This window comes from Ranitomeya variabilis, chromosome 5 (assembly GCF_051348905.1).
Source record: "Ranitomeya variabilis isolate aRanVar5 chromosome 5, aRanVar5.hap1, whole genome shotgun sequence".
NCBI classification, from domain to species: domain Eukaryota; kingdom Metazoa; phylum Chordata; class Amphibia; order Anura; family Dendrobatidae; genus Ranitomeya; species Ranitomeya variabilis.
The window spans coordinates 265,323,613-265,350,478 of record NC_135236.1 but is presented as its reverse complement, the minus strand read 5'-3'; the positions used below and the strand labels follow the sequence as shown (position 1 = coordinate 265,350,478).

The window sequence follows — 26,866 nt, the reverse complement described above, 5'->3', positions numbered from 1 at the left end:
GTACTTATGGAATGTGACCTTACTTAAAGGGGTTGTCCAGTCCAAATCAATGTCTGCAGTCACTCTTTGTGACTGCAGACTTATGAATCCCCCAGTGCACGAACTGTGCGCTGCAGGGATTCACTGGTTTCTGAGCCAGGACCAGAGGGTATGTATGAGTTATACATACTCCCGGCCAGGGCCCGTCTAGTGGGCATCGGCAGGCTTCATACACTTGTGTAGAGCGAGACTGCATCCCGTCTAGTGAAATGGCTGTTCAGTGGGCTTGGCCAACTAGAGGGCAAATATACGGAAGTGAGGACATGACCACTGACAGTGAGGATGTATAACTTATACATACACTCCAGTGTCCACTCAGAAACCGGCAAATCCCTGCAGGGCACAGTGCGTGCGCTGGTGGCATTCATAGGTCTGCAGTCACACAGAGTGACTGCAGACTTATAGATCTGGACCCAACAATCCCTTTAATCTTTTAGAAGATCACATTGCAAAACAAATTTTCTAAATTGTTTTGACTAATTTGTAAGTGGTAGGAGTAAGGCTACGTTCACATTTGCGGTCAGCGCCGCAGCGTCGGGCGCCGCAGCGGCGCCGCATGCGTCATGCGCCCCTATATTTAACATGGGGGCGCATGGACATGCGTTGTGCTGCGTTTTGCGCCGCATGGCCGCAAGCGTTGGACGCAAGAAACGCATCAAGTTGCATTTTTTTTGCGTCCAACTTTCGGCCAAAAACGACGCATGCGGCGCAAAACGCAGCGTTTTAGCGTGCGTTTTGCCGCGTCTTTGTTTGCGTTGTGCGCTGCGGCGCCGACGCTGCGGCGCACAACGCAAATGTGAACGTAGCCATAGGTGCATTTTGCATTATAAAATATTAATGTTGACTCACTCTAGAATCTCATCTGTCACATAGAAATAACTTCTGAAATTAAGTCTAACATTATTTTTTTACTATTTATTCTGAAAACTTCAGACTAAAAATGTCACCTCATGCCATTAATTTCTATCAAACTACAGCAGACCTTCACTCTACCTTATGTTAAAAGGACATTTTTGATTAAATCTGCCAAATCCACATACATCCACAAAGGTATAGTTTGGCATATGTTTAGCTCACAGGTAACAATAAAAAGCAACATGATATAATTTTAAAGAAAAGAAACTCACCACTTGATCCATTTTTTGTGTATCCCCAAGCATCGACCAAGTGGTTTAAAGAAACGTTTAATACGTTTGCCAAAATGTGCCACAAAGAGGTCATATGCCAAGAAGAAAACTACCACACACGTTATTACCAGTAAGGCAATGGTACGATTGAAGTTCAGGACACAAGCTGCAATGAAGTAGGCTGCATACCCTGAAAAACAGAACGAGTAAATATCTTATTATCCTTTATTCTATACTAGATGGTGGCCCGATTCTAACGCATCGGGTATTCTAGAATATGCATGTCCACGTAGTATATTGGCCAGTGACGTAGTATATTGCCCAGTGACGTAGTATATTGCCCAGTTATGTAGTATATTGCCCAGTGACATAGTATATTGCCCAGTTATGTAGAATACAGCACAGAGCCACGTAGTATATTGCAAAGCGACGTAGTATACAGCACAGAGCCACGTAGTATATTGCCCAGTTACGTAGTATATTGCCCAGTTACGTAGTATATTGCCCAGTGACGCAGTATATTGCCCAGTCATGTAGTATATTGCCCAGTTACGTAGTATATTGCCCAGTGATGTAGTATATTGCCCAGTGACATAGTATACAGCACAGAGCCACGTAGTATATTGCCCAGTGACGTAGTATGCAGCACAGAGCCACATAGTATATAGCACAGAGCCACGTAGTATATTGCCCAGCCACGAATGTCACAGGTTAAAAAATAAAAAATAAACATATACTCACCTTCCGAGGGGCCCCTTGTAGTTCTGTCGCCTGTGTTCGGTTCAGGCGGCAGCTTCCGGTCCGAGGGTGTGATGACGTCGCGGTCACATGACCGTGATGTCATGGCAGGTCCTTCTTGCGCAGGCGCGCAGGGCCTGCGATGACATCGAGGTCACATGACCATGACGTCACGGCAGGTCCTTCTCGCACAGACGTGCAGGGCCTGCGATGACGTTGCGGTCACATGACTGTGACGTCATGGCAGGTCCTTCTCGCGCAGGCGTGCAGGGCCTGTGATGACGTCGCGGTCACATGACCGTGACATCATGGCAGGTCCTTGTCGCACACCAACCTTAGCACCGGAACCTGCCACTTGCATTGACCGGTCACCGGAGTGTCGGAAAGGCGGCGGAAGGTGAGTATATAATGATTTGTTATTTTTTAAATTATTTTTAACATTAGATGTTTTTACTATTGAGGCTGCATAGGCAGCCTCAATAGTAAAAACTTGGTCACACAGGGTTAATAGCGGCGGTAAAGGAGTGAGTTACCCGCGGCATAACGCGGTCCGTTACCACTGGCATTAACCCTGTGTGAGCCGTGACTGCGGGGAGTATGGAGCGGGCGCCGGGCAGTGACTGCAGGGGAGTAGGGAGGGACTAATCAGACTGTGCCCATCGCTGATTGCGATGACAGGCAGCTGGCGAGACCAATCAGCGAATGAATATCCGTGACGGAAGTTGCCGACAGAAAGACGGAAGTACCCCTTAGACAATTATATATATATAGATATTATGCTAAGGAGGGTGTAGTGGTAAGACGGGAAAATGCAAAATTAGAACAAAAAAGAATAAAACAAAGGTTCCAAAATTAATTGATTTTGCTATGAACGTAGAACACAGTGTCCAAAATTTCCACATCTAGAGAATACAACTTTTAATATTGTGTAGTGGATATTATTGCACTAACTGAAAGTCTAATCAAATTCCAAACTACTTGGGAGGCAACTCTGAGAAAATGGACTTACTAACAAGCTGATTGGCTGAGAGAAATCACACCAGAACCAAAGTACTAATTCATGACAATCATATCATTCTCAAAAAGAAGTAAAAAAAAACAATATAGTTTATCACCAATTCACCAAGGCTGGCATTTAGCATGCCAATCTTGATGGAGAATGCACTGGAGTAAGATGTGCCCAAGTCATAAGGGGGCATGCGCCTCTTAATGTACAGTCAAGGCCAAAGGTTGTGAGTTCTTTTTAAGAAGCTTGTTAGTTATTTCAAATGGTGTGCAACCAAATATTAAGTTGAGGGTGCCAACAATTTTGTCCAGCCCGCTTTGGAGATTTTGTGTGAAATGATATCCAATTTGCCTTTTTTTCTCAGTTTTTTTGTATTGTTCCAATACACACAAAACATATACAGGCATGCCCAAAAGTGTTGGCCCCCTTGAAATTGTTCCAGAAAATGAAGTATTACTCCCAGAAAATTATTGTAATTACACATGTTTTGTTAGGCCTCTTTCACACCTCCGTCTTTCTTTTTCCATCACAATGCGTCGTTTTGTGAAAAAAACGGATCCAGCAAATGTTTCTGCTGGATCCGTTTTTTTCTCATAGACTTGTATTAGAAACGGATTGTGACGGATGGCCTTCCGTTTCGCCCGTCGTGCCCTGGATCTGTAATAAAATTGCTGTCCGTTGGGCGTAGACAAAGCACATAGAAACGTTTTTTGTGTACATCGGAAAATCGCTCAGCAACGGATCCTGCGCTGTCCGTCGTTGGCTATAATGGAAGCCTATGGACGCAGGATCCGTCACTGACTGTCAAAAGCAGGAATCCAGCGACAGATGCCGTCTTTTGAAACTGAGCATGCGCAGAAGAATTTCCCGTCACGGAAATTCTCTCTCGTTCTCTCCCTCTCTCTTTTTACTAAAAAGATATAATGTTAAAAATAATAAAAAAAAGAAGAAGTCGTGATATTCTTACCTTCCGGCGTCCCTCGCAGCCTTCCCGCGGTCCCCGCAGCCTTCCCGATGACCTGATGACGTGTGGTCTCGCGAGACCGCTACGTCATCACAGGTCATTGTCTCACAAGGCATTACTGGGAACGGGAGCTGCCGGCAGCATCGCGACCATCGGGAAGGCTGCGGGGACCGCGGGAAGGCTAAGGTAAGAATATCATGATTTTTTATTTTTTTTATTATTTTCAACATGGGTTGTGTTGTGTATGCGTTTTCGCAGCGGAAAAACACAGCGAAGATGCATACACAACGTGTGCACATAGCCTCGACGGATTCATCAAAAAAACGGACCCAACGCATCCGTTTTTTACAGTCTGCAACATTTTGACGGATTGTGACTGATTGTAAAAAATGGAAGTGTGAAAGAGGTTTTATACACATGCTCATTTAGTTTGTGTGTATTAGAACAGCACAAAAAAAACAGGGGAAAAAAAAAGGCAAATTGGTCATACATTGGGGAGAATAAATATTTGATACACTGCCGATTTTGCAATATATATATATCTATATATATAGATATATATATATATATAGTGCCAACATATTCCACAGCGCTTTACAGTTTTTGCACACATTATCATCACTGTCCCCGATGATCGCTGACTCCAGCGCTGCAAGGCTACCTACAAAGAATGGAGAGATCCGTAATTTTTATCATAGGTACACTTCACTGTGAGATTCAGAATCTTAAAAAAATACTGAAAATTGCGCTGTATGATGTTTGCAAAATTCATTTGCATTTTATTGCATGAAATAAATATTTGATACAATGGAAAAACAGAACTTAACATTTGGTACAGAAACCTTTGTTTGGAATTACAAAAGTCAGACGTTACCTGTTGTTCTTGACCAAGTTTGCACACACTGCAGCAGGGATTTTGGCCCACTCCTCCATACAGATCTTATCCAGATCTTTTAGATTTTGGGGTTGTAACTGGGCAACATTGAGTTTCAGCTCCATCCAAAGATTTTCTATTGGGTTCAGGTCTGAAACCTGGATAGGCCACTCTAGGGCCATGAAATGCTTCTTACAGAACCCGGGCTGTGTGTTTTGGGTCATTGTTATGCTGGAGGACCCAGCCACGACCCATTGTCAATTCTATTACTGAGGGAAGGAGATTGTTGGCCTAAATCTTGCAAAACGACCCCACCAATCCTTCCTTCAATATGGTGCAGTTGTCCTGTCCTCTTTGCAGAAAGGCACTCCCAAGTATGATGTTTTCCCCACCATGCTTCATGGTTTGGATGGTGTTCTTAGGGTTGTAGTCATCCTTCTTCCTCTAAACACGGTGAGTGGAGTGGGGTTGACTCCAAAATGTTCTATTTTGGTGTCATCTGACCACATGACCTTCTCTCATGCCTCCACTGTTTCATCCAGATGGTCATTAGTGAACTTCAAATGGGCCTGAACATGTGCTGGCATGGTCAGAGGGACCTTGTGTGCCCTGTAGGATTTTAAGTAGTGTGTTACTGTTACTGTTAGCTGAATCCCTGCTCTGACAGGCAGGGTCTCTGGCATGTCACTTCACTCACCCGTGCTGTGGAAAGTTCTTCCCTTCCCCATGCTCTGCATGCTTCTAGATGGTCCTCTAGCCATGTCCTAAGGGCACGCGCGCATGCACTCCCACCCTCTTAAAGGACCAGCGTGTGCACTTGCTATTTCCTCCCCAACCAGTGGTTGAGAGGCATTATGTATATATTGCTTCCTCTTCACTGAGGAGGTGCCTGAGCAACTTTCCTGTTTGCTGTCTATGTTGTGTAAGGTTGCATACCAGTCCCTGCTGCACTCTGGTGCAAATCCTGCCTGCTGCACTCTGATGCAGATCCTGCCTGCTGCACTCTGATGCAGATCCTGCCTGCTGCACTCATGTAGATCCTGCCTGCTTCACTCTGATACAAATACTGCCTGCTGCTCTGATAGAAACTCTGCTGCACTCTGGTGCGAACTCTGTCTGCTGCACTCTGATGCGAACTTTGCCTGCTGCACCCTGATGCAAACTCTTTCTGCTGCATTCTAATACAAACTCTGCCAGCTGCTCCCTCCAGTCTGTCCTCTGGGTCCAGCTTCTGCACGTCCTTTGTTCTGTCCTGGAGTGGCACCTGGCGTTCATCGGGAGCCAAGTCTAAACTCACCATCAGAGGCTCTAGTGAACAGTCAGGTGTTCGCTTAATCACGCCCCTCCAGGCGCTCCATGGTCCGTAGCACAGTGGTTCCACAAACCACGTCTGTGACAGTTACTAACCGTAATGTTTATGACTGTGGTCCCAGCTCCCTTCAAGTTATTGACCACGTCCTCCTGCGTAGTTTTGGGCTGATTACTGACCTTTATAAGAATCATCCTTACCCCACGAGACAAGATCTTGCATGGAGCCCCAGACCCAGGAAGATTAACACTCATCTTGTGTTTCTTCCATTTTCTAATATCTGTGCTGTCAACAGTTGTTACCGTCTCACCAAGCTGCTTGCCTATTGTCCTGTAGCCCATCCCAGCCTTGTGCAGGTCTACATTTTTGCCCCTGGCGTCGTTAGACAGCTCTTTGGCCTTGGCCATGTCGGAGATGTTGGAGTGTGATTGAATGTGTGGACACATGTCATTTATACAGGTAACAAATTGTGCAGCGTGCAGAGTAGGAGGGCTTCTTAAAATATTAACAGGTTTGTCAGAGCTGATTGGTAGGTAATCAAATACTTATTTCATGCAACAAAATGCAATTTAATTATTTAAAAATCATACAAAATGATTATCTTTTTTTTTATTTTTAGATTCTGTCTCTCACTGTTGAAGTGTACCTACAATACAAATTACAGACCTTTCAATTATTTGTAGGTGGGAAAACTTGCAAAATCAGCAGTATATAAAATACTTATATTCCCCAGTGTAATTTCACAAACATGGAAAACATTTTTGGCACTTTTCCCAAATTGTGGGTAAACAACTTTGTGTCAAACATGTGATGCTCATTCAAACTCACCTGTGGAAAGTAACAGGTGTAAGCAATGTGAAAATCTGGAACCAGATAAAAAGGGTTGAAGTTGACTTAATGTTTGTATTTTATGTCTGTGTTTGCCATACTAAGCATAAAGAACAGAAAGAGAAGAAAATTGTCTGAGGTCTTGAGAACCAACATTGTTGAAAAATATCAACAATCTCAACGTTACAAGTCTATCTCCAGTGATATTGATGTTTCTTTGTCCATGGTGTGCAACATAATCAAGAAAATAACAACCCATGGCACTATAGCTAATCTCCCTGGATGTGAATGACAGAGAAAAATTAATGAAAGGTTGCAACGTAGGATAGTCTAGATGTTGGATAAGCAGCCCCATTGAAGTACCAAAGACATTCAAGCTGCAGGGGGCATCAATGTCAGCACAAACTATTTGTCAAAATTTGAATGAAATTAAACGCTATGGCAGAAGACCCGGGAGGGCCCCTCTGGTGACACAGAATCAGGGCCGGACTGGCCATCGGGCAGTTCTGGCAAATGCCAGAAGGGCCGGTGGCAGTAGTGGGCCGCTCGAGTGTGCCGCTGTCGGCACACTCTCCCCGCTGTCTGCACACTCCCGGCCCCGCATTCAACTATACCGGCGTCATAGACGCCGGTACAGTTGAATGCAATGATGGAGGAGAGAGCGTCTGCTGACGCTTCCTCTCCCATCATTCCCCGCTGTGCCTGCCGCTGACACTGCGGGTGCACGATGACGTCATATCATCGCGCACCTGCTGTGTGACCGGGCGGGCAGACTGCGACTGCTGAGACCACCAGAGCCAGAGCAGCGCGGGGCAGGAGGAAAGGTGAGTAGAGTGGTTTTTTTTGGTTTTTTTTATCAATGAGTGATGACTGGATTGTGGAGCTATTGGGGGGGGGGGGCTGTGCTGCATTCTATTCTATGGGCCTCTGCTGCATTATATTCTATGGGGCTGGCTGCATTCCATTCTATGGGCCTCTGCTGCATTATATTCTATGGGCCTGTGCTGCATTATATTCTATGGGGCTGGCTGCATTCCATTCTATGGGCCTCTGCTGCATTATATTCTATGGGGCTGGCTGCATTCCATTCTATGGGCCTCTGCTGCATTATATTCTATGGGGCTGGCTGCATTCCATTCTATGGGCCTCTGCTGCATTATATTCTATGGGCCTGTTCTGCATTATATTCTATGGGGCTGGCTGCATTCCATTCTATGGGCCTCTGCTGCATTATATTCTATGGGGCTGGCTGCATTCCATTCTATGGGCCTCTGCTGCATTATATTCTATGGGGCTGGCTGCATTCCATTCTATGGGCCTCTGCTGCATTATATTCTATGGGCCTGTGCTGCATTATATTCTATGGGGCTGGCTGCATTCCATTCTATGGGCCTCTGCTGCATTATATTCTATGGGGCTGGCTGCATTCCATTCTATGGGCCTCTGCTGCATTATATTCTATGGGGCTGGCTGCATTCCATTCTATGGGCCTCTGCTGCATTATATTCTATGGGCCTGTGCTGCATTATATTCTATGGGGCTGGCTGCATTCCATTCTATGGGCCTCTGCTGCATTATATTCTATGGGGCTGTGCTGCATTCCATTCTATGGGCCTCTGCTGCATTATATTCTATGGGGCTGGCTGCATTCCATTCTATGGGCCTCTGCTGCATTATATTCTATGGGGCTGGCTGCATTCCATTCTATGGGCCTGTGCTGCATTATATTCTATGGGGCTGGCTGCATTCCATTCTATGGGCCTGTGCTGCATTATATTCTATGGGGCTGGCTGCATTCCATTCTATGGGCCTCTGCTGCATTATATTCTATGGGGCTGTGCTGCATTATATTCTATGGTGGCTGGCTGCATTACATTCTATGGGGCTGTGCTGCATTACATTCTATGGGGCTGTGCTGCATTATATTGTGAGAGTGCCAGGTTTCCTGAGAGACTCAAGAGATGTGTTGCATCAGCTCTCCAATACTGTTTGGCGTGATGGATTTCAATGGATAAGTTGTGATGTCATTTCATTGTATACCTGTATTCCACAAAATATTGTCATTCAAGCACTTGAATTTCATCTGCATAAGTACAGTAATTACACTAGCGATTTGTGCAATTATATCATACAGGTTATCTTTTTCCTAATCTAATATATAATTGCCTAGAATACTACTTCCTGCAATTTGTGCCAACTTCCGTGGCTTTGTCCGGAGCTATTGTCCGGAGCTATTGTCCGGAGCTATTGTCCGGAGCTAATGTCCGGAGCTAATGTCCGTAGCTAATGTCCGGAGCTAATGTCCGGAGATAAGTGACGTCACCAGTGTCCTACACCCAGGCAGAGCACAGTGGCCCCAGGCAGAGCACAGGGGCCCCAGGCAGAACATGGGGCCCCAGGCAGAGCACAGGGGCCCCAGGCAGAGCACAGGGGCCCCAGGCAGCATATGGGGCCCCAGGCAGAGCACAGGGGCCCCAGGCAGCATATGGGGCCCCAGGCAGAGCACAGTGGCCCCAGGCAGAGCACACACCAAATCGGAGGCCGAGGGGCCCCGCCAACCAAATCGGAGGCCGAGGAGCCCCGCCCACCAAATCGAAGGCCGAGGGTCCCCGCCCACCAAATCGGAGGCCGAGGGTCCCCGCCCACCAAATCGGAGGCCGAGGGTCCCCGCCCACCAAATCGGAGGCCGAGGGTCCCCGCCCACCAAATCGGAGGCCGAGGGTCCCCGCCCACCAAATCGGAGGCCGAGGGTCCCCGCCCACCAAATCGGAGGCCGAGGGTCCCCGCCCACCAAATCGGAGGCCGAGGGTCCCCGCCCACCAAATCGGAGGCCGAGGGGCCCCGCCAACCAAATCGGAGGCCGAGGAGCCCCGCCCACCAAATCGAAGGTCGAGGGGCCCCGCCCACGAAAGCGGAGGCCCAGGGTCCCCGCACACCAAATCGGAGGCAGAGGGACCCCGCCCACCAAATCGGAGGCCGAGGGGCCCCGCCCACCAAAAGTAAGTGCGGCCCCAAAAGTAAGTGCGCCCCCGGGTGCAAAAGTAAGTGCGCCCCCGGGTGCAAAAGTAAGTGCGTCCCCGGGTGCAAAAGTAAGTGCGCCCCCGGGTGCAAAAGTAAGTGCGCCTCCGGGTGCAAAAGTAAGTGCGCCTCCGGGTGCAAAAGTAAGTGCGCCCCCGGGTGCAAAAGTAAACGCGCCCCCGGCCCCGGGTGCAAAAGTAAGCGCGCCCCCCAGTCCCGTGTGTGAAAAGTGCTGCTGTAAAGCTGGTAGCGCTGTTCAAGCACCATGTATTTCCTTCAGGAAATGCCCATCTAATATATAATTGCCTAGAATACTACTTCCTGCAATTTGTGCCAACTTCCGTGGCTTTGTCCGGAGCTAATGTCCTGGGATAATGTCCGGAGCTAATGTCCGGAGATAATGTCCGGAGCTAATGTCCGGAGATAAGTGACGTCACCAGTGTCCTACACCCAGGCAGAGCACAGGGGCCCCAGGCAGCATATGGGGCCCCAGGCAGAGCACAGTGGCCCCAGGCAGAGCACAGGGGCCCCAGGCAGAGCACAAGGGCCCCAGGCAGAGCACAGGGGCCCCAGGCAGCCTATGGGGCCCCAGGCAGCCTATGGGGCCCCAGGCAGAGCACAGGGGCCCCAGGCAGCATATGGGGCCCCAGGCAGAGCACAGGGGCCCCAGGCAGTATATGGGGCCCCAGGCAGAGCACAGTGGCCCCAGGCAGAGCACAGGGGCCCCAGGCAGAACATGGAGCCCCAGGCAGAGCACAGGGGCCCCAGGCAGAGCACAGGGGCCCCAGGCAGCATATGGGGCACCAGGCAGAGCACAGGGGCACCAGGCAGAGCACAGGGGCCCCAGGCAGCATATGGGGCCCCAGGCAGCATATAGGGGCCCCAGGCAGCATATGGGGCCCCAGGCAGAACATGGGGCCCCAGGCAGAGCACAGGGGCCCCAGGCAGCATATGGGGCCCCAGGCAGAGCACAGGGGCCCCAGGCAGCATATGGGGCCCCAGGCAGAGCACAGTGGCCCCAGGCAGCATATGGGGCCCCAGGCAGAGCACAGTGGCCCCAGGCAGAGCACAGGGGCCCCAGGCAGCATATGGGGTCCCAGGCAGAGCACAGTGGTCCCAGGCAGAGCACAGGGGCCCCAGGCAGCTTATGGGGCCCCAGGCAGAGCACAGTGGCCCCAGGCAGAACATGGGGCCCCAGGCAGAGCACAGTGGCCCCAGGCAGAGCACAGGGGCCCCAGGCAGAGCACAGGGGCCCCAGGCAGAGCACAGGGGCCCCAGGCAGAGCACAGGGGCCCCAGGCAGCATATGGGGCCCCAGGCAGAGCACAGGGGCCCCAGGCAGCATATGGGGCCCCAGGCAGAGCACAGTGGCCCCAGGCAGAGCACAAGTGCCCCAGGCAGCATATGGGGCCCCAGGCAGAGCACAGTGGTCCCAGGCAGAGCACAGGGGCCCCAGGCAGCCTATGGGGCCCCAGGCAGAGCACAGTGGCCCCAGGCAGAACATGGGGCCCCAGGCAGAGAACAGGGGCCCCAGGCAGAGCACAGGGGCCCCAGGCAGCATATGGGGCCCCAGGCAGAGCACAGTGGTCCCAGGTAGAGCACAGGGGCCCCAGGCAGCCTATGGGGCCCCAGGCAGAGCACAGTGGCCCCAGGCAGCATATGGGGCCCCAGGCAGAGCACAGGGGCCCCAGGCAGCATATGGGGCCCCAGGCAGAGCACAGTGGCCCCAGGCAGAGCACGGGGGCCCCAGGCAGCATATGGGGCCCCAGGCAGAGCACATGGGCCCCAGGCAGCATATGGGGCCCCAGGCAGAGCACAGCGATATTTTGGACCACTGTGCGGTGTTTCAGACCCCCTGTGTGATGTCTGGGGCCCTGTTCTTAAGTATATTAAAGATTAAAGTAACGTATATTATAGATCAAATTTGACACGTTTATGAGCACCATTGAGTGATATACTCAAGAATGACATAATTTTTCAACATTTTATGGTTTCAAACTGTAAACACTCAGAGTTTTTTTTACTTCAACCAGAAAACCTTAACGGTTCATAAAAAACTTGACTGTTCAGGATATGATAAAAGTCATAGTATTCTGAATCTTTAACTTATAAAGATACCTTTACATGGGGTGATTATTGGTTCCAGAGAGGCTTTCGGCCGATAATCGTACACATGGCTGGTGACAGGACAATACAATATAAACGTTCAAAGGTAAACACTGATAACATTAAAATCTAATATATAATTGCCTAGAATACTACTTCCGGCAATTTGTGCCAACTTCCGTGGCTTTGTCCGGAGATAATGTCCGGAGATAAGTGACGTCACCAGCGTCCTACACCCGCTCAGGGTGGACAAAGATATATGCCTTCGTGGTGCGCGGCACTTTTCTGATTGGTTGCCGCCTGCCGCGAGCGACCAATCAGAAATGTGCCGTACTGTCAAGAATTGTCAAGAGCTGGTGAGTGCAGCCATTTTTTGTTCTTTCTTACTATTATTTATTAATTGTATTATTCTTACATTTGAATAAATAAAGTATATATGGATTCTAGACTCCCGATTCTTTAGAATCGGGCTGCCATCTAGTGACTCATAATTACTTTTCCTTTGATCAGCAGTTTTTCCTCCAATGCAAAGGGGTTTCCATGGGAGGTAAACATTCACCACAAATTTTGTTATGTCATACTGGGAGGAATTGTTTCTTTATTCTGATTGTAACCCATTTCTTATGGACATATTCTGGTATGGTAGATACATCGACGATTTACTCATCATATGGAGTGGCGATGTATCTGCCATACCAGAGCTTCTCATCCATCTTAATTCTAATGATTTCAATCTTCGCTTTACATGCAGTCATAATCCACATGTGATTTCTTTTTTGGACTTGACACTGTGTAGCACTGTGGGCCATGTTATTACTACCTCTACATTTCATAAACCATTATCTGGCAACAGTATTTTACATGCGTCCAGTAGCCATCCTGGACATACAATAAAGTCTATACCGGTGGGTGAGCTCACTAGAATAACTAGGAATTGTAATGATACTAGTATCTTAAAGCAAGAGACTGACTTGTGTTGTAGAAAATTGGATAAAAGAGGCTATTCCAAGTGGTCTCTTGATAGAGCTAAAAACATAGTACAACAAAAAAAACGCAGCGATTTGCTGTTACCAAAAAATAAGGAGAATAAATTATATCAAAATCAAAAAACTTTTTGCTCTATTAAATATAGCCCTCAGTACAACGACATAAAGTCTCTTATTTTGAAAAACATTCCCATTTTATACGAGGCTGAGATCCTCTCTGAAATTTTGTCTTCTGGCTGTCAGGTGATTGCAAAAAAAGCCACTACTTTGTCTGACATTCTCTCACCCAGCCTATTTAAGTCTGGTAAAAACTCCCACACATGGCTACATCATAGAGGTTTTTATCATTGCGGCGCTTCCAAATGTCGCACATGTGCCCACTCTGCTGTTACGCATTCTTTTTCTGATAGCAGTGATAAACAAGAACATAAAATTCAGCAATTTATTAATTGTAATAGCAAGAATGTAGTTTATATGATAACATGCATTAAATGTAAATTAAGCTACATAGGCTGCACTACTCGCATGTTAAAGACACGTATCTCAGAACATATTACTGATATTATTGTTCTCACTAATAATAACCGCTCTGTGTCTTATGCCTCCAAGCATTTTATCACCAGTCACCAAAGAAACATGCATTCCTTCGGGTTGTTGGTATTGAGAAGCTTGGAATGACACCCAGAGGAGGAGATCTGAAAAGACGGCTAATGACGCGTGAAGCTTATTGGATGTTTTGCCTTAACACTTGCTATCCCATGGGTTTAAATGCTCGCAAGGAAATTATGTTTCATTACTGAGAGATTTACATTGTTCTATTACATTATATGTTTTTTTATATGTGCACATTATACATTTTTTCTGTGTTTTGTTTTTTGTGATATTATTGCGTTTTTTTTTGTATATATTCACTGTTGCATCAGGTGGTGGATTGATTCACTGTGATGAGTCACAGCTGTTATTTAAACCTCATTCTGGTGCATGGTGAGCAGCTTTGAAAAAGAACTTAGTGTTCGAAACATGTAGCATGCTGCCATTTCTTCTCCTGTGAACCATGTTTTTGGATCTTGGATTTTATCTTCAATAAATTTTGATATTTTTGGAAGCTGGATTTTCTCCTCCATTTGTTCCGCTGCATTATATTGTATGGTGGCTGGCTGCATTACATTCTATGGGGGCTGGCTGTATTACATTCAATGGGGGCTGGCTGTATTACATTCTATGGGGCTGTGCTGCATTACATTCTATGGGGGCTGTGCTGCATTACATTCTATGGGGGCTGTGCTGCATTACATTCTATGGGGGCTGTGCTGCATTACATTCTATGGGGCTGTGCTGTATTATAGTCTATGGGGGCTGGCTGTATTACATTCTATGGGGGCTGGCTGTATTACATTCTATGGGGGCTGGCTGTATTACATTCTATGGGGGCTGTGCTGTATTACATTCTATGGGGGCTGAGCTGTAATGCTGGATACAGCTGTAATTATATGTTATATAGTCGTGTTACACTCCCCTCACTTCTTGTAGCCTACAAGTGTACAAAGATATTATACAGTCACCATGTGACAAGTGGGCCTGTGTGACTTCAAATGCCAGGGCTGAATTTTAGTCCCAGTCCGGCCCTGCACAGAATCATAAAAAAGATAGACTGTAGTTTTCCAAAATGGACTTGAGTAAGCCAAAATCCTTCTGGGAAAGCATCTTGTGGATAGATGAGATCAAGATAAAGCTGTTTGGCAAAGCACAACATAATATCGCTTACTGAAAACTGAATGAGGCCTACAAAATAAATGAACACAGTATCTAAAATCAAATATTCTGGAAGTTCAAAGATGTTTTGGGATTGTTTAGCTGCCTCTAGCACTGGGTGCCTTTACTGTGTGCAAAGCATCATGAAATCTGAAAGCTACCAAAGGATTTTGGGTCGCAATGTAGTGCCCAGTGTCAGAAAGCTTAGTTTCTATCCTAGGTCATGGGTCTTCCAGTAGGACAATGACCTCAAACATACAAAATTGCTGTTGGGAGAAGGCACCCTTCAAATATGAGAGACCTGGAGCAGTTTCCAAAAGAATAGTCCAAAATTCCAGTTGAGAGATATAAGAAACTTGTTGATGGTTATAGGAAGTGATTGATTGCAGTTATTTATTCCAAAGGGTGTTACACAGCAAACCTGAACTATGTAAATAATATACCACATTTTTCGGACTATAAGACGCATGTTTTTCCTCCAAAAATGTGGAGGAAAATGGGGGGTGCGTCTTATAGTCCGGATGTACCAGCTCTGGCAATGGTGGAGGTGGGGGATCTGCATCTGCGAAGCAGCGGGTCACAGAGGCAGGAGCTGGCAGCTGCGGCTAATTCCTGTGCCCGCTGCTAAAGAGAACTGAATATTCACTGCATTTCATGCCCATGGGCGTGGAAGTCAATGAATATTAATTTCTCTTTAATTGTATCTTTTTATGATTGGCCCCCAACCCCGGTATTGGTATGCATGGCCCCAATGGAAAACATTAAAAAAAGCAAACATTAAATTTACCTTCCCGGCGCTCACACGCAGCATCTTGTTCTGATGTCAGCAGCTGCTTTATGCTTGTAAGCAGCGCATGGCAGGGACGTCATACGCTGCTTGCAATCTGAAGGTCAGCTTCCGAATACTCACTGCTCTGCATACTGGGACTGTGTGCGCAGAGAACAGTGAGTATTCTTTGCTCTTCAGTAGCACGCACAGTGTCAGCCGTAGCCTTACTGCAGCTGCCGGGCGGTCACATGTGCTGCTACTAAAGAGAAATGAATATTCACCTCTCTGGGCATGGAGGATAAGGATGGGGGCCATGCATACTAGAACAAGATGGGGGACCTGTGTACCAGGATAGGGATGGGGCCATGCATGCTAGGACGAGATGGGATGGGAACCCTGCATACCAGGATAGGGAAGGGGCCATGCATACTAGGACAAGATGGAGACCCTGCATACAGGATAGGGCTGGTGCCATGCATACTAGGATGAGATGGGGGCATTGCATACCAGAATAGATATGGGGCCATGCATACCAGGATAGGGATGAGGGGGCCATGCATACCAAGATAGGGATGAGGGGGTCATGTGTATCAGGATGGGGATGAGGGGACCATATATACCAGGATAGGGGATATTAAGTACAGAATTGACCACATCTTTTGCTTCAATTTTTTTTCCTAATTTCAACCTCTAAAACCTAGGTGCATTTTATGGTCCAGTGTGTCTTATAGTCTGAAAAATACAGTATGTAAAGATCTAGCTAAACAGGTCAAAGACAAAATGTGCCATGAATTATACATATATCTGCTGGACACATAACTTTGCAAAAACACCAAAATCAATCAAAGAAAGATTCCCACCTATACAATCATAAATAAATACGTAAACATCACATAAAGTGTAAACAGACAACGATAAAAGGATTATAAAATCACATGTCTAAAAATAAATGTATGACTGGACAAAGCATGTTACACAGGTATGCAAGGTAAGTGGGTTGATCTGGATCAATGCAGTACTGTAGTGTAAGGCCGGGATTACACTTGCGAGAAACTCGCACGAGTCTCACATCTCAATACCCGGCACTGTCACCGGCACTCGGACCGGAGCGCTCAGCTGCATAGAAATACATGCAACCATAGGGCCCGGGCCCGAGAGCCAATGGTAGTGCTGCGTATTGCGATGCGAGACTCCTGCGAGTTTCTTGCAAGTGTGATTCCGGCCTTAAGCTGAAAGGTAAAAGGTATGCTCAAAGTATATATATCGCAATTTATAGTACCAAAAATTGCATTCACACGGTTCATATGCCTCAATACAGAAATAAAGTACCAAAACTGAAATGCATTCTCCATGTATGTGCAGCGCCACAGAGTCCTGGTCGTTGCAGTACTGATGCTCCGCCGCTAAGGGGGGCTATGGTACGTCTGATGGCACTGAAGGAGTTCACCTGACCAGGTATCACAGACACCAATACACTTCACAGTCTGGCCTCCAGGGGGAGCTAAGGGTGCTATGTATTAGGCCACTCCTCACAATTTGGTAAAACTGGGGGTCAGATAGGAAGTTAGGGAGAAGCTGACTGGGTTGGAACCAGGCAACATCCTGTGGCAAAGGGTGTTGCAGGGGAAGATTCAGGGGGGTCCCTGTCAGGGGTGGGATCCTGACAGAGGCCTAGCGAACAGAAAGAACGTTACAGGACCGCGCCTGCACTTCATCGCGGCGGTACCCCAAGAAAGGACAAGAAGCGAGGTTTATTGTGCTGAGTGAGAAACGAGATCACGCAACAAGGAGAAACACCAGTAGGAGTCGTGCTGTAAGACGAGGCAACATCCTACTGAGGCGCGCAGCCGGTGGCCGGAACGCTGAGAAAGTATTGAGCTCCAGGCCTTACTTCAAACCTACGGCAGGACAGTCAGTTATAGGCGGGCTGTCTCACCCAAAATCACCTAAGCAGACACAGGGGGCAACATTTGGAGAGGGGCGACTCTAGGGTCCCGGAAGAGCTCCGAGCCTACCCGTCATATGGGTGCGTCCTAGCCATATCATCTGGGGGACGGAGAAGAACATCATAATCGAGTTGTGAGGGAACTTCAGAAACAGACACAACAGTCGTGAGGACAATCCCGTAAGCACAGCAGGGAAGGACTACAACACACAAGCGCTAGAAGGTAGGCACAGATTTCCACCTGCAAAGGGAACTCTGGAGGTGCCATCGGACCGGCCGGACTCAGGTAGCCCGGTTAACCATATTCCGGACTGAGGATCCTGAAGCCTTCAGTAAAGAGGTAAAGAGACTGCAACCTGGTGTCCTCGTTATTCACCGCGACCTACACCACACCACAACATCATCACATTCTCAACTTTCACTGGATGCCCCTCAGCAGGGTCACGGACCGGGCCTAGCCACCGTGCAACCCCAGGCCTGAGACGCAGAGGCCCGGTACCGGGTGCCCCTCGGCCCTGCAGCAGTGGGGGCGCTCCAACTTGGCGTCACGAACAGGATCTACTTAAGCCTGAAGAATCAGGTCATGTGTGCCTTGGAACTGTGATTTATTGTACTTGAACTGTGACTTATTTCAAAGACTGTGTATTGCCACTTGCTGCCAAAAGTTCCCGCTAAAACCGCCGCCATTACAGTGCTAAGGAGAGCGCAGGAGAAGAAGAAGGGCATGGAAGTGGGCGTAGACAAGCTGAAGAGCGCAAAAGACAATGGCCGCCCAGTCTAAATATTTCTGTACCTTGAGGACGTGTCCGTCAGCAGCCGAGATCCGCCTCCTGATTCTCAATGGTGGGTGGAGACAGAGAAAACGAAACCGCCCACGAAGGAGAGAGCGGGAAAAGGACGAGGAAGAAGAAGCCAGCCACGTGGAGGACGCCATGGCCAGCCACTCGGAGCCGGAGCGTGGGGTCGGAGCAGAGGACTCCCCCAGCTTCCCAGAGGGGCACCGTAACCAGGCCTCCACCGCTGATGCTGATTTCCTGCAGGCTGGCGTGGACGAACTGAGCGACCAACTCCTGCGGACGCAGCTGGGCACTGAGGCCGGGTGGAAGAAGACCTTCATCGGGAGCCTCACCAGACGCCTGTCGGCAGCCTCATCTGGTCCGGAGCAAGAAAGAAGTTCCAGCGCTCCGAAGCTGGAAAGCAAGGCCTTGTCGGAAAGCGAGATGCTGCAAGCAGAGATGACAACGTCGCAGCACGAGGCCCTGCAGCCAGCATTCCAGACCCCAGCGGAGGTAGAGCAGACCGGCACCGGAGGGACCGCATCTGAAGCAGGTATGAAGGACGACCCTGCCCTGACGACCGACACCACTCCAGTGACTGCTAGTGCCACAGCTGCTGACTCCATTCCAGTGACTGATCTTGCAGCAGCCGCTACCTCTGCTGCAGCAAATGCCCCTACTCAAGCTGCGCAGACATCCATCGCTGCGCATGACTTAACCGTACATGAAAGACAGATTAACGGCGTTTGTCCAGCACTGGGTGTAACCCTGGACCTCACTTTTCCCAGGCCAAGAAGGGTTAAGTGCCAGGTGCAGCCCTGGAAGCCGTCCAACTAAACCTCGGAACCACGAGTATGTAAATAGTTAACTGTTTGTTTCCCTGCTTTTTGCTGCTAATACCCGATCTGGGTTATTCTTAAAGGGATCCCTTAGTTTACCCGGGATCCCTATTTTTGCCTTTTTGTCTTGTTTTGTTTATCACTGTTGAAAAGAACTGCTGGATCATGAACACTGCCTGATTACAAATTTATTGTAAATAGTTTGCACCTTCTTAAAGGTGCCCTCTACTGGTTTTACAAAGAAAAGGACTCTTTGCGAAGAAACTGCTCTTGGAAACAGCACCGGAGTCCTTACTGTATACGAACTTGCAGCTTGAGAAGTTGCACTACCTCCGAGAGACTTGGTCCTTTCTTAAAGGGGATGTTCACCAATGGCACTTAAAGTTGAATAATGCTTACATGTCGAAGTTATATGTAGTTAGCTAGTTAATTGTAAGAAATGTTTAATAATGTGTTAGAGAATGAGGACAGGAAGTGAACCCGTATGGGGTTAGTCAGTGAGTCCTCCTAGGAGCCATACAGAGATGGCTCAGTGATCTTGATAGCATTTTATAAGAAGGTCTTTAGTGGATTCAGTGTATACGTCCTTAAAGGCAATGTTAAATTATTGTTCAGAAATTGCACTAAGTAGAATACTCGGTTGGGTAAGAGAAGTTATTTATAGTATGTTATTTAAAATATTTAACCATGTTTGTAACGTTCAAGTGTCCTCACCTCCCATAAAGGGAAGCTCTGTTCAAATTTACTTGTTATTGCATTTCAAAAATTGTATGTCTTTTTGCTGACATGTATTGTTGTTTTCTTCCCTGTCCAGGAGTACTGGATTTAACCGGGGGGGAGTGCAACATCCTACTGAGGCGCGCGGCCGGTGGCCAGAAACGCCGAGGAAGTATTGAGCTCCAGGCCTTACTTCAAACCTACGGCAGGACAGTCAGTTATAGGCGGGCTGTCTCACCCAAAATCACCTAAGCAGACACAGGGGGCCACATTTGGAGAGGGGCGACTCTAGGGTCCCGGAAGACCTCCGAGCCTACCCGTCATACGGGTGCGTCCTAGCCATATCATCTGGGGGACAGAGAAGAACATCATAATCGAGTTGTGAGGGAACTTCAGAAACAGACACAACAGTTGTGAGGACAATCCCGTAAGCACAGCAGGGAAGGACTACAACACACAAGCGCTAGAAGGTAGGCACAGATTTCCACCTGCAAAGGGAACTCTGGAGGTGCCATCGGACCGGCCGGACTCAGGTAGCCCGGTTAACCGTATTCCGGACTGAGGATCCTGAAGCCTTCAGTAAAGAGGTAAAGAGACTGCAACCTGGTGTCCTCGTTATTCACCGCGACCTACACCACACCACAACATCATCACGTTCTCAACTTTCACTGGACGCCCCTCAGCAGGGTCACGGACCGGGCCTAGCCACCGTGACAACCCCAGGCCTGAGACGCAGAGGCCCGGTACCGGGTGCCCCTCGGCCCTGCGGCAGTGGGGGCGCTCCATATGTATGTTCAAATATCTCAAAACAATGTCATAGTGCCAAAAATCAGATGTATCATCAAGGTTTGTATGTTCGTGTATCTCAGTATAAGGTTAGAGTAGCACCACTGAAAGGTATGCTCAAGTAGATAATTCCAGCTATGTATGGCACCTCGGTGAAAGAAAATACCAATGCTGAAAGTCACAAAGGGGTCCAAAGGTAGTATTGTATCTAGATTGCCTTGTGCAGGCATGTACTACGGAGGACAGAGAATGAACTTCAATCCAATATTGCAGCCAGCATGCAGCCAGCGGATAAGGAAAGGGTGAATCAAACACCCGAAAACCTCGCCCATATGACTGAAAATTTTTCCCTCCAAATTCAGGTGACAGAGTCCCTTTAATGTCACCTTACAATAGCAAGGTGACATTAACCCTTCATTACCCAATATCCCACCGCTACACGGGAGTGGGAAGAGAGAGGTTAAGTGCCAGAATAGGCGCATCTTACAGATGTGCCTTTTCTGGGGTGGCTGGGGGCAGATGTTTTTAGTCAGGGGGTCCTATAGCCATGGTCCTTCTCTAGGCTATTAATATCTGCCCTCAGTCACTGGCTTTCCCACTCTGGCGGAGAAAATTGCGCGGGAGCACACGCCAATTTTTTCCGGGATTTAACCCTTTAATTTAATAGCTAGAGACCCCAAATTTTACACAGAGACATTAGCAAAGAGGAATATGTAATAAAAGAAGGGATATGAGATGGTTTACTGTATGTAAACCATGTCTCATATCCTGTCGGGTTTGTGAAGGAGATAGGAAAAGCCGGCAATTGAATTACCGGCTTTTCTGCCACCTAGCGCTGAATTAAAGATAAATATATATATATATATATATATATATATATATATATATATATAGATATGTGTGTCTCACTGATATATTATATATACATATATATTTATATATATATACCTATTCTATGTGTACACATATATTCTACAAATTCCATTCTAACCTGTCAGTGTGATTTTACTGTACACCGCACTGAATTACCGGCTTTTCTATAGAACACCGGTGCGTATTTCTCGCAAGTCACACGCATGGTCCGTCTGTAATCCATAATTTTCTCGCCCCCATAGACTTTCATTGGCAGATTTTTTGTGCAATACGCTGACAAACGCAGCATGCTGCGATTTTCTATGCCCGTAACATACCGTATATTACAGATGCGTAATATACGGTAGATAGGAGCTGCCCCATAGGGAATCACTGGGCCGTGTGCAATGCGTATTTTCTGGACGTATTTTCTGCGCTCATACGTCCGTAAAACTCACTAGTGTGACGCCGGACTTGAAGTGTAAATTTCTAAAAAGTTAACATATTCCTTGAACAAAAAAATGTACGGTACCTATATAAATCTTTAGTGCAATGATTTCAGGAGACACCTAGCATTTTTACTTGTATATGAAATTAGATTTTACCTGCACAAAGGATTCCAATGATGATGTATTTCAGAACACGTGAATGCTTCTTGCTGAACTCTGCAGCTTTGTCATATGGTTCAGCTACTTTGCTAGGTACATGTGGAATAAAAAGTATTATGTTAAAAAATGAAGATGTGATGGTAATTGCTAAATCTGTATTACAATTTAGGCTATGAGAATGTAGAGCTCACTGAAAGTTTTAATTTAATAAGGACCTTTCACCAAATTTTTCATGTTGAACTGGACACACAACGTAATAGTAGTTGCAGAGCAGAATAAAACATTTTTGTTTGTTTCGCCTCTATGTTACAAAGATGTTGGTGATCAAAGTATTTGGCACCTAAACAGTTAATTTGTGTCACAACTAAGTGGGCAGTTCACTGCAGGGGCGTAGCTAGAGCTTTTGCCGCCCGGGGCTGTTCCCGAGTTTGGCGCCCCCCCCCCGGCTCAATACACACAAAGGTTACCAAAAATAGTCAGGACAACACGCACAGAAACAAAACTCTTTATTGTTTAACTGAAACTTTAAATTGTCACTTTGGGAGTAAAGTTGATTTCAAATGTTGTAGAATTTTACTTTTCTTGCCTTTCTGTTTGCAAAATCGTTGACAACATCATCAAAGTCTATTTCTTCACTCAGCTGATGTTCAATAGACAGAATGGCCATATTTCCTAAACGCATGGCGCTCATTGTGGATCTTAGGTAATTTTTAATCAGCTTTATCTTGGAAAAACTCCTCTCGCTGAAGCGTGCACTCGCCGGCGACTGACAATGACGTCAGACGCCGGCAACATGCACGCTGGGACTGACGTCAGCTGCCAGCCTCAGATTGGCTGGTGGCTGTTAACTATTGACGTGCGGTAGCGGGCCCACACGTCAATAGCGTTAAACAGCTGCAGCCTGCAGCGCTGGCAGCGGCCCGGTGACCCACCCCCGCATTGTGCCGCCCGGGGCGGCCTGCCTCCCCCGCACCCCCCTTCCTTCGCCATTGGTTCACTGTGAGTGTATAATTCTATCTCTTTCAAATGCTCACAATAATAAGCAGACAGTAACACACTGGGGAAAGAACACCCCCCACAATAGCTTAGAATAGGCTCAGTGTGAGACATGTATGGACAAACATTCAGCTGGAGCACAGTTGACCTGAATGTGATTAAAGGGCCACTGTCACCCCCTCCAGCCATTATAAACTAAAAGAGCCACCTTGTGCAGCAGTAATGCTGCAGTCTAACAAGGTGGCTCTTTTAGTTTTTGATTCAATTAATCCCTCAATAAAGCGTTTTAAAGTTTGCCACAAATACCTGACTTTGTACCTGGAGGCGGTCCGAAGCCTCTTCTATGAATCTCCCAACTGCCGTCACTCTTCTCTTCAGGGGCGATGGTCGCCGCCCCCTTCGCGCTGTTTCTGCTTAAATCCGGCGCCTGCGCTGTGCGTGCCTGCCTGGGGCAGGCGCAGTCTTCATTGTCAGTCACAGCTCAGATGCAGGTTGCCACAATATACACTACTCCTCACCAGCGTTTGTAATGAGGCAGCCGCTAATAACAATACTGGAAGGTGGGGGAGCTGGGGGAGCGTCCGAGATGGGGGAGCGCCTGAACAGCGCAGTGCGCATGCCCAGGAATGCCAGCCCCGCACTGTGCATAATGAATAACACAGTGCGGGGCAGGGATTCAGCAACAGGGTGGCCGCACTGCCCGCACAGGCGCAGTCAGGCACCCTGCATCTGAGCTGTGACTGACAATGAAGACTGCGCCTGCCCCAGGCAGGCACGCACAGCGCAGGCGCCGGATTTAAGCAGAAACAGCGCGAAGGGGGCGGCGACCATCGCCCCTGAAGAGAAGAGTGACGGCAGTTGGGACATTCATAGAGGAGGCTTCGGACCGCCTCCAGGTACAAAGTCAGGTATTTGTGGCAAACTTTAAAACGCTTTATTGAGGGATTAATTGAATCAAAAACTAAAAGAGCCACCTTGTTAGACTGCAGCATTACTGCTGCACAAGTTGGCTCTTTTAGTTTATAACGGCTGGAGGGGGTGACAGTGGCCCTTTAACAAACAGCTTTTAGCTTTTGTCTCATTACGAATGCAGCGCCCCAGAGTCCTGGTCGTTGCAGTACTGTGGCTCCGCCACTAAGGGGAGCTATGGTACGTCTGATGGCACTGAAGGAGTTCATCTGGACAGGTATCACAGACACCAATACATTTCACAGCCGGGCCACCAGGGGGAGCTAAGGGTTCTATTCACTAGGCCTCTCCCCACCATTGTGGGTAAACTAGGGGTCAGGCAGGAAGTTAGATCAGAAAGCTGACTGGGTTGGAACCAGGCAACACCTTGTGGCAGAAGGTGTTGTGGGAGAAGATTCAGTAGGGTCCCTGTCAGGGGTGGGATCCTGACAGGGGCTTGGCAACTTGAGCGAACGTAACGGGACCGTGCCTGCTCAGTATAGCGGCGGTACCCAAGAAGGGACTGGAAGCGAGATAGATTGTGCTGAGTGAGAAACGAGATCAAAGCAACAAGGAGAATACCAGTAGGAGTCGTGCTGTAAGACCGAGGCAACATCCTACTGAGGCGCACAACCGGCGGCCGGAACGCCGAGGGAGTATTACAATATTCAGCTTCAAGCAATACTCTAAACCACGGCAGGACAGTCAGTCTAAGGTGGGCTGTCTCACCTAAATCACCTATGCAGTCTTGGGGGGCAACTAGTGGAGAGGGGCGACTCTAGGGTCCCGGAAGAGCTCCGAGCCTACCCGTCATACGGGTGCCGTTCCAACCGTAACATCAGGGAGGGACGAGCAGAACATCATCTAATCGAGTTGTGAGGGAACTTAAGAAACGGACACAACAGTTGTGGGGACTTTCCGTAAGCACAGCAGGGAAGGACCACAACACATAGCGCTAGCAGGAAGGCACAGATTTCCACCTGTTAAGAGAACTCTGGAGGTGCCATTGGACCGGCCGGACTTGCGTAGCCTGGTTATCCGGATTCCGGACTGAGGACCCGGAGATCTTCAGTAAAGAGGTAAAGAGACTGCAACTTGGTGTCCTCGTTATTTACTGCACCGCACCACTATAGCATCACCACCACCATCACCTATCCACATCTATTACTGTACGCCCCTCAGCAGGGTCACGGACCGGGCCTAGCCACCGTGACAACCCCAGAGCAGAGACTCACAGGCCCGGCACCGGGTACCCCTCGGCCCTGCGGAAAATTATGGAATCACCGGTCTTGGATTATGTTCATTCAGTTGTTTAATTTTGTAGAAAAAAAAGCCGATCACAGACATGGCACCAAACTAAAGTTGTTTCAAATGGCAACTTTCTGGCTTTAACCCCTTCACGACCTCCGCCGTGCTAGTACTGCCGAGGTCGGATCCCCTGCTTTGATGTGGGCTCCGGCGCTGAGCCCACATCAAAGCTGGGACATGTCAGCTGTTTTGTACAGCTGACATGTGCGCGCAATAGCGGCGGGTGAAATCGCGATTCACCCGCCGCTATTAACTAGTTAAATGCCGCTGTCAAATGCTGACAGCGGCATTTAACTTCCGGCCGGTAATCAGCGCATCGCCGACCCGGGTCAGCGATGCATTGGCATGACAACCTGAGGTCTTCTTCAGAACTCTGTGGTTGTTGATGCCGGATTGCTATGAGCGCCACCCTGTGGTCGGCGCTCATAGCAATGCAGTAAATCTACTACATAGGGGCGATCTGACGATCGCTCCTATGTAGCAGAGCCAATCGAGTTGTGCCAGCTTCTAGCCTCCCATGGAGGCTATTGAAGCATGGCAAAAGTTAAAAAAATGTTTTAAAAAAATATGGAAAAAATAAAAATATAAAAGTTTAAATCACCCCCTTAAGCCCCATTCAAAATAAAACAAAATAAAAATCAAACCTACACATATTTGGTATCGCCGTGATCAGAATCGCCCGATCTATCAATAAAAAAAGGATTATCCTGATATCTAAACGGCGTAGCGAGAAAAATATTTGAAACGACAGAATTACGTTTTTTTGGTCGCCATGACATAATTAAAATGTAATAACATGCGATCAAAAGAACTTATCAGCACCAAAATGGTATCATTAAAAACGTCAGCTCAGCATGCAAAAAGTTAGCCCTCACCTGACCCCAGATCACGAAAAATGGAGACGCTACGGGTATCGGAAAACTGCGTTATTTTTTTATTTATTTATTTTTAGCAAAGTTTGGATTTTTTTTTTACCACTTAGATAAAACATAACCTAGACATGTTTGGTGTCTATGTCCTCATAATGACCTGAAAAAACAAAATGGCTGGTCAGTTTTAGCATTTAGTGAACCTAGCAAAAAAGCCAAACAAAAAACCATTGTGGGATTGCACTTTTTTTTGCAATTTCATCGCACTTGGGATTTTTTTCCCGGTTTCCAGTACATGACATGCTAAAACCAATGATGTTGTTCAAAAGTATAACTTGTCCTACAAAAAAATAAGCCCTCACATGACCATATTGATGGAAAAATAAAAAAGTTATTGCTCTGGGAAGGAGGTGAGCGCTCATTTCCGGCTGCGCGGCCGGAGGCGCCGGTTAAATGTCGCTGTCAGCATTTGACAGCGGCATTTAACTAGTTAATTGCGGCGGGTGAATTGCGATTTCACCCGCCGCTATTGCGGGCACATGTCAGCTGTTCAAAACATGTCCCGGCTTTGAAGTGAGCTCAGCGCCAGAGCCCGCATCAAAGCAGGGGATCCGACCACCGCTGTAATAGTACGGCGGAGGTCGGTAAGGGGTTAAGCATCTGCACAATAAATAAAGCTTGCTGTATGACCATTTTTTAATACCATT

The 26,866-nt window shown here is 47.7% G+C and overlaps 1 protein-coding gene across 2 annotated transcripts in view; it reads right to left on the bottom strand.

Annotated features, from left to right (window-relative positions):
• SLC28A2 (solute carrier family 28 member 2) overlaps window positions 1–26,866 on the bottom strand; it is a 144,856-nt gene that overhangs the window by 76,446 nt on the left and 41,544 nt on the right. For both annotated transcript variants that reach the window (XM_077264218.1, XM_077264219.1), the window contains exons 4-5: window positions 22,036–22,127; window positions 1,167–1,356 (exon numbers count right to left, since the gene is read on the bottom strand). In XM_077264218.1, coding sequence (XP_077120333.1) covers window positions 1,167–1,356; window positions 22,036–22,127 — 282 coding nt within the window. The remainder of the gene's footprint in view (window positions 1–1,166; window positions 1,357–22,035; window positions 22,128–26,866) is intronic.